This window comes from Sminthopsis crassicaudata, chromosome 2, assembly GCF_048593235.1.
Source record: "Sminthopsis crassicaudata isolate SCR6 chromosome 2, ASM4859323v1, whole genome shotgun sequence".
Classification (NCBI taxonomy): Eukaryota; Metazoa; Chordata; class Mammalia; order Dasyuromorphia; family Dasyuridae; genus Sminthopsis; species Sminthopsis crassicaudata.
The window spans coordinates 94,400,105-94,417,989 of record NC_133618.1 but is presented as its reverse complement, the minus strand read 5'-3'; the positions used below and the strand labels follow the sequence as shown (position 1 = coordinate 94,417,989).

The 17,885-nt window shown below is 34.4% G+C and overlaps 1 protein-coding gene across 32 annotated transcripts in view; it reads left to right on the top strand.

The window, feature by feature from the left end:
* The window catches only part of NRXN1 (neurexin 1), a 1,346,328-nt gene that overhangs the window by 491,656 nt on the left and 836,787 nt on the right, over nucleotides 1-17,885 (top strand). For 16 of the 32 annotated variants that reach the window (XM_074286813.1, XM_074286834.1, XM_074286827.1 and 13 more), the window contains 2 exons: nucleotides 293-337; nucleotides 1,475-1,636. In XM_074286813.1, coding sequence (XP_074142914.1) covers nucleotides 293-337; nucleotides 1,475-1,636 — 207 coding nt within the window. The remainder of the gene's footprint in view (nucleotides 1-292; nucleotides 338-1,474; nucleotides 1,637-17,885) is intronic. The other 16 variants (XM_074286833.1, XM_074286837.1, XM_074286836.1 and 13 more) reach the window with 2 other exon arrangements.

Sequence of the window (17,885 nt, the reverse complement as noted above, 5' to 3'; positions counted from 1 at the left end):
TCTGTTAAGGAGTGAGTTTATGAACTACAATCTCAGGACAAAACTTATTGCTGTAACCTCTGTGGGAGGCCTATTTGTTAGTCTGCTTTTTTCTTGTAAGATTTTTTTGCCCTTTTTCTATGTTACTAACATGCTTAATAACTAACATGCCATTCATGGAATGTTTCATTCTACTAACCGTTACCTTAATCAAAAAATGTACTAACATGGTAGAGACCATCATATTTTTTAAGTAACAATCGTTATTCTGTTCACAGTTTTTAATTTCCTTTCTCCCCCCTTCTCCACAAAGCACTCAGGCATTGGACACGCTATGGTAAACAAACTACATTGTTCGGTAGATATCATTCTAATTGTTTCTTATTTTGGGTTTGCCGTGTGTTTTCTTTCTTTCTTTTAACTGTAGACATCATTAACAAAAGAGGAACTGCGGTTGGTACTCTTCTGCTTACTTTGGACTCCTTCTTTCCATCTGTTGTTGACCTCCTTATTTTTTTTCCTGTTCCTGTCAACTTCTGTTTTCCAACTCACCTGTAGGGGCATCGTTAACGTTTCGAACGTTTGCATCCAGCTGTGGTTAACAAGGGATAAGACTAAAATGGTGGCTGGCCCGAGTGACCGCAGGCTTAGCCAGTTTCTAACCATTCATAATGCATGGCATGAAGATTTGGTTTGGGAATGATGGAGATGCCATAAACATTCATCTTTCCGTCATCACAGAGCAGTTTTGTTTCTTTATTTCTCCCTCTTTTCTTTCCTTTCCTTTCTGAACTGTACTGTACCTCCAGCATGTGCACATCAGCGTGGGCTGCTTCCACTGGTTGTTTTGCTTCCTTTTTTCCTTTGGCATGAAGGTAGATACTTGCATGCTAAATAGCTGCTGCTCTATAGTGCAAATAGTGATGTCGCTGGATATAGCTTGCGCCCTTTATGTTAACAAGGTGCACGTTATGATTAGTTAATGACAGACAACTAAACTTTACTAATATGTACACCAGCAAAACTAACCTAGGAAGCATTTTACTAACACCATTTTTGTGTCTGCTAAATAACTTTTTAAGTTGCAAATAGGGACTATGCTGACACTAGTTCAATAATCAGCTAAGTCTTTAACTAGCTTAGATCTTGTAGGGATAGTTTACTAGAATCCAAGACTAAACCTCAAACAGACATGAAAATGGGTTCCGTGATAGGTCTCCAAAAAACAAACAAATAAATAAGAACAAACAAACAAACAAAAAATGAACCAAAAAAAAAAAAAAAAAGCAAAAAAGCAAAAACAAAAACAAAAAAACAAAAGCAAAAAAACCAAACGAACAAACAAAAAACAAAAGCAAAAGCAAAAGTCAAAATACAAAAAGAAAAAAAAAACAAAAACAAAAAACAAAAACAAAAACACAAAACAGGCATACCCCAGGATTCCAGTATCTAGGTCTGAGTATAGCGTGTCCTTTCCCTGTGCTTTGTTATCTAGGTGACAATATCAGTGGATGGAATTCTTACCACAACGGGCTACACCCAAGAAGACTATACCATGCTGGGTTCTGATGACTTTTTCTATGTTGGAGGCAGTCCCAGCACAGCAGACCTCCCAGGGTCGCCAGTCAGTAACAACTTTATGGGCTGCCTCAAGGAGGTAAATATCAATCATCACTCAAATTGTCACTGATTCATTATCCCATTATTTCAGGTACTGGAAATGAAAGTGTCTTTGCTGAAGAATGTTTGACAAATGATGTTTCCTGAGGTCAATGTCACAACCTTAAATGTTATTTAATATATTGCTTATGTGGGACAAGGGGGAGAAATATAAACTTGTTAAGGAAATGTGTAGGAGTTCCTCCCTTCAGGAACTTGTACCTAATACACAATTATGGTATTTGGGACAGCACTGTATTGGTTATGAAAGAAAAGAGAGTTAAGTGAGATAACAGTGAGTGGTCAGCAAAATGTTGGATTCATTTCCACTAATATGCCTTAGGTAAAGTTGTTCCTAAGCAGCACAGTGATTTCTAATAGCATTATTCTTCAAGCATAGAAAGGAAGAGGAAAGAAAGTGAAAAAAAGCAAGTTGGTAAAAGATAGACTTAAAAATACTATAGAGTAATTTAATCATATTTATACATGCAAAATATAGGATGATGAAAGCTAAACTCATAGCTATTTAATTATATGGATGCATAAGACTAGTTTGTGTCCTTTTAAAAATCAGTTAGGCTGCTATTTTTCCCCTCACCCCACAGAGTCAGAATGTTGATGTAGTTCCTGACAATGAGTGTTGTTAGAGGGTGGAATATGTAATACTATGATAGAAATTATATTTCTGATGAACATTTATCTATTTCAACTACCTAATTTCATTCAGATATGTCCTTTTTTTGTTTTGTTTTGTTTTTTGTTTTTTTGGGGGTTTTTTTGTAATTCTTAGAATGAAAGGGCTATGTTTGATTGCATGGTGAATATTTGACTGTGTACTTTGACAGTTTTAAGTTTGGTGATTTTGAGCTTATGGATGATTCTCTCTTATTGCCATCTGTGTACAATAAGGCTCATTCAGAAGGAAAATATTTCTATGTGAATTTGAGTCAGTAAGAGATAGTAGGGATAGCATTATGAACAGCAAAAAATATTGGTCCAGATGCAATCAGAGCTGCAGACAGAAGTCTCTTGCCCTGAGTCATCCCTGCTATTTTACATTCATAGTGTTCTTTTTTGTTTTCTCTTTATAAGAGAGAACTCCGGGAAATCTTCAAAATGGCAAGTTCAACAAAAACAAAAGAGTTCATTTCTCTTAGGCTAATTCTAGACATACAAGGAGAAAAAATATGAAATACTATTCTAATTATTAATTTTAGTGTGGATTGTTTCCTGAATGCCTATTATGTAGCATGAGTGATGGGTTTTTCATCAAGTGACCTAGGTTTTCATCATAGTTCAACTTGTATGACCTTGGCCAATGCTCTTAAACATGTTTCTTGTCTGTAAGTGATTGAAGTAGGTGATCTTTCATTTCTAAATCTATATATAGTTTTATGTACTAGCATTGATCTTGGTATTATAAGAAATAGTAAAACAAACAAACAGATCTGTGTATATGGTTATAGATCATGCCCTGAAGAACTTTACATTATTTGGAAAAAGAAATTATTAACAATCCTAATTTAACCATGGAATGATACTCAACTCCATATCAAAGGATTACATCATATGACAAACCCACTGAAATTACTCTTAACAAAAATATTGCTTGAGTTTATAACTGAATGGGTAAAGAGGAACAGGATTGCTTTTATTAATAATGAATGAAACACATGAAAGGTATGGTAGGAATAATTTAGATACCTCCAAATAGTTTATAACAACCTATTTTCCTGAATAACTGAAACCATACCTGGCCTATCTTTTTATCTTAATTTAACTTCATTTTAACATCTCATCTCTTACTTCTCATTGACTTGAATACAGCTATCTTTATTCTTTCTTATTTTTCCATTTATTTTACTATAATATAGAAGTTCAGGATCAAATTTGAATTGTGGAGCAGTAAAGGGTCTCTGCCAGGAATGAAATTAGACATTTAATGGGAACCTCCCATAGGAATATTCTTACTGATGAATAAAAAGAGAAAGGGATTATCTTCTTGTATACCTTAATCTGCCACTAATGCCACTAATTCATAGTTTGAGTTTGGGCAAATAACTTAACTCCTGTCCATTTCAGTTGTTTCTGCTATAAAATTATGTGACTGTCATGAAGTCTAAGAATCAATGGGTTTAATTGACCATGCTTTTATTCTATATATTATAAAAACTACATGCATATCTTTAGTTCTTAAAAAGAGCACTTAAGTCAACCAGCTGGGTTTCCCTACACTGAAACAGTAAACAACTGGTTTTTACCAATTATAATCAAAATAGTCCTAAATCCATTGTTACCAGGTGTTGACATAGCTCAGTTGACCATGGTCTTTATACATTTTTTGTCATTCCTCTCCTAGTCCAGTCACTCATCAACTCTGGCAGACTCACAAATACAAGACAGAACAAGCAATGTACAAAGAAGCATGACCTACTAATGGACAGCATTGTATTGACTATTTCAGCGACCACACAATGAAATACTTTTTGTGTTCTCCATAGATTTAGAATGTTAAAAAAAGAAAGAAGGAAGAATGGAACTACTCCCCTTTATTGACCATGCACATTCAATTTTTCTCTCTTATAAAACTCTGCTAAATGTTAGCAGTCAGCTCCACCTACTTTTACTTTGACTTTTATAATTGGCTTCATGTAATTCCCTCCTGTCCTGTAGTGATGGGTAGTGACAGCAGCTGCAATTGCCCACTAGATCAAAACATGGCACAACTTCAGAGCTCTTTGATCCTGAGTAATTTCCATCCCTGTCTGACTTTAGTCTACTTAGAAACCCCCATTCTTCCTTGACTTTAAGCTTAAGCATGGCATAAAGCCTCAGTAAAGTATCATGGATTTGAAGTCAAACCATATTTGTTCAGATGTAAAAGCTTTATAAAGTTACTGAAACAAAAGAAAGAGAAGAAACATTTGATTTTTTTTTTAAAGAAAAGGTTTCTATGACATGAACTTTATAACAAAATGTGTAATTCAAACATCTTCTCTCTTAGGTTTGACAGTTAAAATCAAGTCTGTTTTGGGTAAATCTAGTTTTAGCTTTTTTTTTTTTCCTTGAATTCCAATTAGGCCACTTTCCAGAATTTATGAAAAGTGCCTTTTGACTTTTAATGTACTAGCAAATACATTCATTTCAGGTTATGTGAGTCTGTGTCATATTCCTATTTGATTTTCAGTAATGTCTGAACTTTAGAAAGAGTTTTTTCTAATATCTTATCTAAGATCTGAGTTACAGAGAAAAGAGCAAAGATATTGGAGTCAATGTGGATCACAGTTTGAATCCTGCATTTCTTTTCTTTTGTGATCTTGATCAAGTCACACTTCCTTGGTTCTCATTTAGCTTCCTCATCTATGAGGATTTAGACTATAAACCTCTGCAATCCTCTCCACTTCTATGTCTGTAACCCAATGCATAGTGATGTCCTGTTGGTCCTCTTCAAGAAAAGAGGACAATAACCTATCAGTCAAAAATTAGTTCTGTTTCTGTCAGGAAAAAAAAAGTAGTATTCTTTTCATATTGTGACAGAAACATGGTATAATAAAAGTAGAAGTAGCCTGAGAGTCAGAAGATCTAAGTTTGAAACTGTCTTTTCAACCTACTTTTAAAAAAATCACTCTATCACGAAGACTCCTCTTTTGTCTTCTTTAAAATTAAATGGTTAGACAAGCAGACATTTAAAATCTCTTTCAGTTCTGACATTCTGATGTGCTGAAATCTATTTATTAAAGTAGACACTAATTTAAGAGAACTACCACATATTATTGACAGTTTAGTTTACACTCTCATCCTTTTAAGTTTTAGAAATTCAAAGTAAATCATTGATTTATGTCAAGATAATCCATAATGTGGTAGAATTCTTTCTTTATAGTTTTGTTCCTTCTGGATTCAGCATTTAACTTCAATGGAATATTATTTTGATGTCTATTTTTCAATAACCAAAGGAGAATCAACAGCAAAACCATTTATTATATTATGTGCAAAGCAATGGCTTTGGTGCTAGGAATTCAAAGAAAAAAAGGGAAAAGAAAAGAAAGAAAACAAATAAGCCTTGTCTTGGAGAAACTTGCTGGGGAAAGAGGTCACAACATGTAAACAAATAAATATTTGATAACTTGAAGAAGAAAACTAACAATCTGGGAAAGTTTAGTTGAAGCCTAATTAGTTATACAAAAGTCTTTGAAACTTTCCCTAGATTTTAATTTAATTAACAATGCTTAGGATAGATTTGCCTGGTAGGTCTTCATTTGTATTAAAGACAATCCATTGACAATGACCATTCTGTTAGAAAACAAATACAACAAAGTCAATTACCATCAGAGACCTTGCTCATTATTGAAAGGCCCCGGTGGAAAGACTTTTTCTACAACAAACAAAAACTGATTCCTTCTTATCTGCCAGATTTTTTAAGTGATTTAAAAACCATCAACAAAGAAGCTTTGTGGGAAAACTGAATAGTGGACAGTGAAATGCTAGTTACCTAATAAATTACTTCCTTGTTTTTCATTAAACATATTTAGTCCTCTATAGGATAGGAAAAAAAGAAAAGCCATTTTTTAGATGCTTGTAATCAAATAAGGGCCAGATGACTTTATAATAATCATCAACATGCAAGTAGCACTTTAGATTTCATTTTACCTTTATACCAGTTCTATGTATTATGTACTTTTGGTTTTTTTTTTGAGTAAGATGAGGTAATTTGCACCAGGTTACCCAGCTAATAACTGAGAAAGGATTTGCACTCAGATCTTCCTGACTGGAAGATTAAGACTCTATCCAATATGGCACTATGTTGCCTTGTTTACTTTCAGTTATTTTTGAAAAGTTTTTATTTATTTTTATTTTCTGCACAGGAGCAATAGAATTAGTTAGTATGTACTCACCATGACTTTGTAAAGACATTTTCAATTGCAGGTTAAAATCATCTTTTCCATCTGTTACAGCTCACATGCCTCTCACTGTTTAGAGGAGCAGAAAGACAGTCTGCCTCATGGGCATTCGTAGGATGTTACCCATCAGTGAGGGCTGTTTTGCCAATTCACTCATCTTCACTTGAAAAAAAAAAACAACTTTGTCTACTATTCATTTCTTTATCCCATTGTACCCCTATAGTTCTTTGAAATCAGTATTTCACCCTTGCAAGGTGAACATTCCTTTACACTCTTTTGTACATGGGAAAACAAACTCAGGAGGTGGGAAAGCTTTTCATTTTCAATAAAAAGCAACCCTGAAAAGTCTTTGTTGGAGGCCAGTTTTAAGCCATATGTGCTCACCTAGGGTTTTAGAAACAGCCATTTGAGTGCAGAAGTTGCCTGTGAGAGGTAATTTTCTATCCTATCTTATAAAGTTGCTTGGAATGAGACTGAGAAGTAGTTCTAGGGGGAAAAATAAGTGAATTGCTAAGGGGAATTAAATCCCTACTGAAAATTTCATCAACCTAATTAGATCAGCACAGCCTTTAATTACACTTATAAACTTTTAGCACTGAAGATTTCGAAGTTGCTGAAGGGTGGATGCTCTTCTGTGAAGTGAACAAAGAGTAGAAGCATTGTGTCCCAGTGGAAGTGGATGGTAAATTCTGTTATGAACAGCATAATTGTCAAAGATGTACCCTCAGCATCATAATTGCTCTGGGTCCTAGCAAAGGCTTATTTGGAACAGTTATTTCACATATTTTACATGTTTTACAATGTCACCTCCAACCTTCTCTTTTTGTGGCATCCCGGGCATTTAGCCTGGCATCAAATTAGGCCATAGGCAAAATTTTGATATTATAGATATTTGCTTTGTTCTCTCTTGTTCTCTGTTCTGAGAACCATACTAATTATCAGTCTTTTTGAATTTAACATTAAAAATTCCAGCCAGAACTTTAAGCTAACGTGCCAAATACATTTATACTTAGACCACATAAAATATTAGTCAATAAGGATTTGTTAAGCACCTATGATGTGCCAGATACTATTCACTGAGGGTACAAAAAAGCCAAAAACATGTGGGTTGAGAGTTTTGGTCTCTTATAAATAAAATTTTAGACATTTAACAGATAGAAATAATTGGAAGAGAGAGTACCCATGACAACACATCATATAACCCTTCACTACCAATCAACATAATACTGGTGAATCCTTGATTATCTCATTCTTTAAGATTTTCTCTCTATGATTTCTTGTTGTATCAGGATATTTTGTCTTATATGTATTCCCTTGGCTCTCCCCAGTGTAATTTATCTTCTTTTCTTTACTTGTTTTCCATTCATTTATTCAACTTATATTCTTTATTGTTATCCAACCTCCTTAAGGCTAAACCATCAGAACTATCCATTTTTTGGCCTAGCTTATCCGATAAACTCCCTGATAATAGTTGAGGAGTAAAGATCTCCTTTCTCTCATTTTATACATAAAACAAGTGAATGTGTTTGTATGACTTTCTCAATATATTAGCCAGTAGAAGAAGAGGGTGGAACAATGGCAGATCAGTGAAGGAGTATTGTTTTCCCCTTAAATCAGTATATGTAGATAGACTTGAGCTTATCTTTTCTAACAACTATGCCTGAGGTCTTTGAAGGAAAGAGAGAAAAGTGGGAGAAAACATGGGGAAAAATGAGTGATGATTGTATTCTTCAATTTCTAGTTGAAATAGAAATCATCTTAGAGTAAGGTTACTATGTGAGTGATTTCTAAAGTAGAAAGGTTGGTGCTATACATAAATATGCTCACACATACAAATATGTGTGTTTTTATCTGTGTGTGTGTGTGTGTGTGTGTGTGTGTGTGTGTGTGTGTGTGTGTGTTTAGAATCTGTATCACTCTTCAGTATTGACTGAATGGGAGACCATAGGTAAAAGTAGTCTCTTCAGTTTGAGGTTGCAATAAGTATTTTGAAGTTCCATGCTACTCTCCAAATTTGTGATTCAGTTGAAGTTTCAAGACACAGAGATAAGAAGTCAAGATTTATATTCAGAGGGCCTGCATTCAAATTCCTGCTTTCTGAATATGTTTGGACAAGTCACTAAAATTTTCTGAACCTATATTTCTGTTTGTCAAAATGAGAAGGTAGGGCCAGATGACCCCTGTAGGTCCATATGAGCTCTTCTTTAATTATTTTTCTTCCCCTAAAATCAGGACATTAAGAGAATTAATAATCTATATCCTCTGAATTCTGTAACCTCAAGAAATTCTGCCTTTTTCATCCAGGGCTCCAGCATATTTTATATAAGCTAGCATCTGCTTCAACTAGTCGTTATTGTTGTCTCAATTGTTCAAAGTATCAGGTAGGTACTAGGGATACATATGCAAAGGGGTAACATGTCCCTCTCCTGAAGGAACTTATATTCTATTGGAGGGGATGTAAATAGATGTGTAAATATAGAAGAATCTGAGGAGTATGAAGATACTCTGTAAGAGACAGAACATAAAGTGAGATTTGAATATAGATAGAGTCCAAAAGACATAGATAAGAATGGAGCACCTTCCAAATGAAGCAAAATGACTGGATCAGCACAGAAAAAGAAGATGGAATACTAAATACAAAGAACTGCAAAGGTAGGAGAATTTAGCTGAAACATAGTAGATTATATGAAAGGAATTTATATGAAATAAATCTGGAAAAATTGTGTAAATTAAGACTGTAAATTTTTCATATGGAAAAATCAAGATTAAATGTCATCTAATAGATTGTGGAAAGGAGCCACAAGGGAGTTGCTATTAAGAAAAAAAAAAAAACTTAACTTTTACATTACTTCTTTTATCTTTTCTTAAGCAATTGCAGAAATTTCAATGTCCTGTAAAAATATCAATGAGTTTGTAAATAAGAAGAATCTAGTTCTAAGAATGCTTCTTCTCATGCTTACATCATTCACCTCTTCTTATAAGTGTTCCATTCTTTCTAAATCTGATTTTTCATATTTATTACAAAGGAGATGGTAAAGGATTTCCCCTCTTGATCTCTCTAAGAATGGGATGAAGAGGGAATTTATAAATGGGAAAGTTTGTGAATAAAGGCTACTTGCACTTCTCATTAAATTATTTAAAATACTTTAATATAAAAATCAGCTACTTTTCTATCCAATAGTTCTTAACCTTTTATATGTGTGTGTGTGTGTGTATCCCTTTGATAGTCTAATGAAACATATGGATTCCTTCCCAGAATAATGTTAATAAATGAATAAAATAAAATCAGAAGGATGACATAAGAAAACCAATATATTGAAATACAGATATGTGTATATATAATATATTATATAAATGCATGCATGAACATATATGGATATAGAATTAGAAAGAGATAGGTAGATATTTAGATAGATAAACTGGATCAGCATAAAATAAAGGAGATGGAATGCCAGCAAAAGTGAGACAGTTTAGCTGGAACATCATGAAATATGAAAGGAATATGAAAGGAAATTATATAAAATCAGTCTGGGAAGGGAGTCTAAATTAAGATTGTGAAGTAAAAATCACCCTTGAGTAAAGGGAATAGTAGATTACCATGTGAGTGATTTCTAAATTGGAAGGATTGGTGCTGTATGTAAATATGCCCACATATACAAAGGTGTGTGTGTGTATATGTGTGTGTGTAAAATCTATCATTCTTCAGTATTGACTAAATGGGAGACTTCAGGTAAAGGTAGTCTGTGCAGTCAATAATCTCTTCAGGTTGAGGTTGGACTGGGTATTCATTGAAGTTCCTTCTTACCCTTCAAATCTGTGACAGACAGACAGAAGGATATGAATTTCATGGATTCCTCAAGTTACCATCTAATATGAAGAAACTAGAATTCTCCAATCATCAGTAAAAGACTAAAGATTTTTTTTTAGCTAATTTAATTTATATATTATTATTTATAATCCATTGATTGATTAGAATGCTCTCATCTGTCTCTGTGTGGTGTTGGATTATAATATAAATGGAAAGAAGAGTAGAGTAACAGGCCTGGAGTTGAACAATATTGTGACCCTAGGCAAGGCATTTAAACTCAATTAGCCTTAGTTCCTCACCTGTAAAATGAAGTACTTGAACCAGATGGCTTCTCAGGCCTCTCTACTAATTCTCAATCTATGATCTTATGATCTTGACTCTAGAGTACTTAGTAATAAATCCTTCTTCCTACCTGACAAAAGGGTTCTGAGATTTCTCCCAGTTTTGAATCAATGATCATATGATCCTCAAGAGTTACCTGATGCTTACATGGAGAATCCTACCCCAAATGCCAGAAGCTAGCTTTGAATTCAGGACTTCCTAAAACCCAGCATTTTGTTATTGAAAAAAGCCTCTAGAATCCTGCCATCTTATGTTTATCCTTGGTGTTTTCTCTTATACTCTATTCTCTTTCTTACTTAAATACCAAGATAAAATAAATGTCAAGGGCAACATTGAAGTGGAAAGAAGAAAGTCATCAAATGGTGAATGAAGTGATATGTTGAAGAATGAAGGAACAAACCTAATAACATTCTTTTGATTATGCTGGGAAATTATGATCTTATCATGTAAACCAAAGATGATTTTGGAATGTGTCTGAGAAGAAAGGTCAAGAAGGCAAAGGGATTTAAAACCATGTCACAAGTGAGATTTCTTGAGGGAATTAAATTTGTGTAACCTGGAAAAGAGAACACTCAGCAGGACTACAGAGAAATCTATAAGTATCCAAAAGCTTGTCTTGTGAAAAGGCATTAGTCTTATTTCCATTGGCCCTTGAGGATAGAACGAAATGTTGCAGAGAGTTGATTTCAAGGTTTGAGATAATGCTTGTTTGGGCACATACACAGTAGGCACAAGTTCCCAACAATTAAATCTGTCCCAAAGTGTAGCTCCCTTAGGAGGTATTCAGAGTATTCTCTATGAATAGAAATCTTCAAGTGGTTATCAGATGATAATTTGCCTAGGAAATTATAGAGGTAAAAAGTGAGATATAAGTTGGCTTAAGTGTACTTTGAGGTCTCGCATGAGTTCCAAGTTTTTAAATAGACCTTTGGTAAGGCTTTCTCTTTCTTCTCACCAGTTGTCTCCCTTAATTAGTGTCAGAAAAAGGGTAGCAGGGATGGAGAGGGTGGTATCTAAAGTTTGGAAAAATTGCCCTGGTTTTCTATACCCTAGGGATCCTTTGGCAGGCAGGGTTACATGTGTAGAGGAAGCATGAATTTTTAAATAAATTCCCCAAAGCCTATCTTTTTCCCAGATGTAAGCCATTATTGTAGACATGGGAGTAGATAAGTAGTAAGTGGGGTGGAAACTGGGAGTGTGGCCATCTCCAATTCCAGCATGGGTACTGGGAGGGGAAGCTGTCAGCTGGCTTCTTGGGCAGCAATCTGTCACATCTGTTTAGCTCCCCCAAGAACTGGACCTTGTCTAACAGTGAATATGGTGACTTTCAATCTTGGCAGTTTTGCAATGTAAAGGTTCCTCTTCCAGGTTTTCTGTGGTTTATTCTATTTATTAGCTGCATATTAGAATATACTCTAATAATCTGGTCCTATTTAAATAGTTGGCAATTTGAACTGCATTGCTCTTAACCCCCAATTTCAGAATATGCCTAGTATAATGGCATTTGCGTAATTCATCCTATTTGTATCTAGGACTCTAGGACTCCAAGGAGTTAATACTTCATGTGGAATTTAATCTTCTAAACCCAAAGGACAGCACGAGAGAGTTTGGTTATTACCTTTTCACTGAATCTTGTTTTGGTGATCTTCATTAAATGGATCCATCTTGAGATTCTCTTTTCTTAGCTGTACAATAGATGCTGTGGAACCTCTCTCACATGGCCTTGAGATAGAACTAGTTATTCAGTAAGTGTTGGGATTGACAAGATTTACTGAGGATAAAATATAAAGCTGGCTGTCAAAGCACGTTGAAAAAGTAGACTGCTGCCTGTAAACTGGAGATATTTGACCTAGCTCATAAACCACACTGACTTTAGAGAATATAAAGGAAAACTCTGAACTACACCCAAAAGGTAATAAATATTTGGAATCCAGACTTTCATTTTCCTTTTGTTTTGAAATGGTAAAATAGTGTATTTCTGTCTATAGGACTTTTGACAGAACTGATGTATTTTCTTAGAAAACTGTTCCTTTGTGTGGTAATTGAAGCTCTTTCAGGAAAGTCAGCAATAATGAAAACTATTTAAAACAAATTAATTACTGTAAGCTGAAAATCATTTCACCTTAACTACAGTAGCATGTATCTTTGACTAAACAAAATAATATGAGCAATGAGATTTTTTATTAAATGAGAAGTATTTCATGCATGGACATATATTAGTCTGTGAAACTAATTTATGGCCTAGATAATTCAATTATTCCCTATTTTTATGTAATGTGTATAATAGTTATGCATGGGGAGATAGGTGGAGTTTTTTCTATCATGATTTGCCTCTTCCTATACTACTATGTAATCATACACATATGAATATCGTGGAGATAATACATATTTAGTTATTACTATCAATTCTAAAATCATAGAATTTATGATTTAAAACATATGGATCATGCAAATATTAGTAAGGTTACTAGAGTCAAAACCTGCCTGTGAAATATATAAAATTTGTCTATGGTACTTTCCCTCTGCCTCCTTTATGTAGGGTTCACCTTAGCTGACCTGGTATTACCATACTTTCCCTGTAGAATGTTCTTTGCCATGCCCTGCTGTTCAGGGATGACTGATGTCCTACTATCCCCAGCCACTGAAATCATTCTGTCCTACAGATGAACTGCAGGCTTGAAAATCTAGTCTTTATTAGACTACAATTCCAACAATTATCTAGTCTTAGAAAAGAATATGTGCTAAGAGGGCAAAGGTCCGTAGTTGAAAAAGCCATGACCATGCTATAAGATATATTTCAATATATGTTTGTCTGTATTAATATCCAATCTCCAATGTTTCCTTCTTTGTATGTCTCTCTTTCATTCTCTTTCCCTCTTCCCTCTATCTCTCTTTCAAGCCTTGTGAAACTACAGACACATTTTTGGAAGATAGCCTTGAAACTATTTAGTCTAAGGTAGTCCTGAACAAAAATGCCCTCAGGCTGATATACAATGATCATTAAGCCTTTGAAGATTTCTAGGGAAAATAAACCCACTCTATTCTGTGGGAGTCCATTTTTGGTTAGGTTTAATTAGTATGCAGGGGCTTTTTGACGATATTGGGTTTTTTCTTGACATCAAGTCTAAAATAGTCTCTTGGTACCTTTCACTTATTGCTCTCAATTCTGCCTTTTGGGGCCAAGTAGAACAAAGTGTATAACCTCTTTCACATAATAGCATGTCTCATAATTGAAGATGGATTTCTCATATCCCCTAACTATATTTTTATACAGATCAAGCTTTTACAGCAATCTCTACCTCTCCTTCCTTTCTCTCCACTGCCAGGAGAATGAATCCACTTCTCCTACTTTACCCACTGATCTCACTTCCCCTTCTTTGTCCACACCCACCCAGGAAATCTAATCCCCTGACCCAGACAGCAAAAGATCAAGAATAAAGACTTTTGCTTATCCTGACTCCTGCTGATTCTAAGAGATCCAGGGTCACAACATTTGGCCCCAACAATTGTCACCCAATGTGGGGCTGGGGCTGGGGCTGGGGGAGAATCTTTTCCTAACATCTGCCCCATTTCAACTATAAGAGGTTGCTAGTTTAGCCCTTAACAAAGTAAGTTCCTTATTTGTCTATTAAAATACTCACCTAGTTTCCTGGTCATTGGAGGACTTCAGTGGAAGTGTGGTGCGAATTTAATAATCTCAGACAACCCACTTATTAACAATTCTTCAAACTCTGTTGATAAAGGGAAATAAGGTTTATCAGGCAGACCATATTCTTGAAGAAACCATTCTTTTGATCATTGTTGCCTTTTCTAGATTTTCACTAATCATTCTCTTAATAACAATTTTAGAATTTTGTTAGAAATTCAAGTTAAACTTGATGCTGTACATTCCCCATACTTTTTTCTTTTTATGAATATTGTGGCATTTTTTCTTTTCACAATTGGGTCCTGTTCTCTATGATCTTCCAAAGACCACTGACAAGTAGTTCAGTAATTACATATGTAAGTTCTTGTAAGCTGTGTATAAATTTACTCCATTCTTGTACTTGAATAGAAACACATATACACATTCACACAAAGAGAAACACAGACACATACATACATTCTTTTATCTATCCACTATGGTTACCACTATTGCTCCTTTATTCCCTCTTTAAAAAACAAACAAACAAAAAACGTTTCAGACAGTTAAACTATTATGTCTGGAAACTTCAAGATTTTCTTCTTAATACACATAATGACACCCTGATTGAGAAATATTTTAAGTCACAGAATGAAAAAGCATGGAATTTTTCTAGATTGCACATGTTGTCATCATATAGGAACATTTATTACACTCCCCATTTCCACTCATGCTGAACTATTCAGGGAAAAAATAGCATATTTGCATATTTGGAAGAGGGAAGGAAAGATGAATAGAGAGAAAGAAATAAATGTATACTTATATAAATATAAATGCATATGTACATATTTGGTTCTTGTCCTTAATAAGCTTATGCAACACTTTACTGCTCAGCATTCTTAAAAACTGCACACCAAAAAATAAACAGAGCCATAATGTAATTATTTACAATAATCAACATTATACATTGTGTGGGTTTAGATTAAATCAGCATATTTTGTAACAGTTTATTAACCAAAAAGATGCATTATAATACTTGCAAAAAGCTGCCTCTAACTCAAAATGGTGTGTTTCAATGTGCTATAAAATAATGGCATATATTGGCAGCTTGAAATCTTTCTGAGACTGCTCATTACCCACATCCACCTCCAATCCCCACAAGAGCAAACTGGAGGTTGAATCACCATGAAACTATATAATCATAGAACCTTAAAACCTTAAGACTTTTTTTTATTTATAAATTTTTTTGACAGTATATATGCATGAGTATTTTTTTTTATAACATTATCCCTTATAATCATTTTTCCAAATTATCCCCTCCGTCCCTCTACTCCCTCCCCTAGATGACAGGCAATCCCATACATTTTACATATGTTACAATATAACCTAGATACAATATATGTATATAAATACCATTTTCTTGTTGCACATTAAGTATTAGATTCCGAATGTATAAGTGACCTGGGTAGATAGACAGTAGTGCTAACAATTTACATTCACTTCCCAGTGTTCCTTCTCTGGGTGTAGTTGTTTCTGTCCATCATTGATCAACTGGAAGTGAGTTGGATCTTCTTTATGTTGAAGATTTCCACTTCCATCAGAATACATCCTCATACAGTATTGAAGTGTACAGGGATCTTCTGGTTCTATTCATTTCACTCAGCATCAGTTGATGTAAGTCTCTCCAAACCTCTCTGTATTCATCCTGTTGGTCATTTCTTATAGAGCAATAATATTCCATAACCTTCATATACCATAATTTACCCAACCATTCTCCAATTGATGGACATCCATTCATCTTCCAGTTTCTAGCTACTACAAAAAGAGCTGCCACAAACATTTTGGCACATACAGGTCCCTTTCCCCTCTTCAGTATTTCTTTGGGATATAAGCCCAATAGCAGCAATGCTGGATCAAAGGGTATGCACAGTTTAACAACTCTTTGGGCATAGTTCCAAATTGCTCTCCAGAATGGCTGGATTCTTTCACAACTCCACCAACAATGCATCAGTGTCCCAGTTTTCCTGCATCCCCTCCAACATTCATCATTATTTGTTCCTGTCATCTTAGCCAATCTGACAGGTGTGTAGTGGTATCTCAGAGCTGTCTTAATTTGCATTGCTCTGATCAGTAGTGATTTGGAACACTTTCATATGAGTGGATATAATTTCAATTTCATCATCTGAGAATTGTCTGTTCATATCCTTTGACCATTTATCAATTGGAGAATGGTTTGATTTCTTATAAATTAGAGTCAGTTCTCTATATATTTTGGAAATGAGACCTTTATCAGAACCTTTAACTGTAAAAATATTTTCCCAATTTGTTACTTCCCTTCTAATCTTGTTTGCATTAATATTGTTTGTACAGAAACTTTTTAGTTTGATGTAATCAAAATCTTCTATTTTGTGATCAATAATGGTCTCTAGTTCTCCTCTGGTCATAAATTTCTTCCTCCTCCACAGGTCTGAGAGGTAGACTATTCTCTGTTCCTCTAATCTATTTATGATCTCATTCTTTATGCCTAAATCATGGACCCATTTTGATCTTATCTTGGTATATGGTGTTAAGTGTGGATCCATATCTAATTTCTACCATACTAATTTCCAGTTTTCCCAACAGTTTTTTTCAAATAATGAATTTTTATCCCTAATGTTGGTATTTTTGGGTTTGTCAAAGACTATATTGCTATTGATGTACCCTTTTTTGTCCTTTGTACCTAATCTGTTCCACTGATCTACCGGTCTATTTCTTAGCCAATACCAAATGGTTTTGGTGACTGCTGCTATATAATATAGCTTTAGATCAGGTATACTTAGACCACCTTCATCTGACTTTTTTTTAATTAGTTCCCTTGCAATTCTCGACCTTTTATTCTTCCATATGAAATTTGTTGTTATTTTTTCTAGGTCATTAAAATAGTTTCTTGGGAGTCTGATTGGTATAGCACTAAATAAATAGATTAGTTTGGGGAGTATTGCCATCTTTATTATATTCGCTCGGCCTATCCAAGAGCATTGAATGTCTTTCCAATTATTTAAATCTGACTTTATTTTTGTGGCAAGTATTTCCTAATTTTGCTCATATAATTCCTGACTATTCTTTGGTAGATGGATTCCCAAATATTTTATACTTTCAACATTTGCTTGGAATGGAATTTCTCTTTGTATCTTTTGCTGTTGCATTTTGTTAAACCTTAAGACTTTTAGAACCTTACTACTAGAAAAGACTTTAGAGATTAGAATTTAATCCCCTCATTCTGTGGATAACAATTTTAGCCACATTGAAACGTGTGAATAAGGGAATGGAGCTCATGACAAAGAGAGGTAGTTTTTGAGCACAGAACTTTTGATCCCTGGGCCACTACTCTATTCTGCCTCTTATGAATTCTAACCACAATCCCTGGTCATACCAGGTTGCACAAATATGACAGAGACAAGATAGCCCTGATATTTTCAGTTAGTTACCTTTTAAATTTTCAAATGTATAAAATATTGGTCCAGAAATAAACAGCAAGTTAGATAAAAAGCCAGCCTAGATTACCTCTGGAAAATTTCAAAAATGCTTGCAATATCCT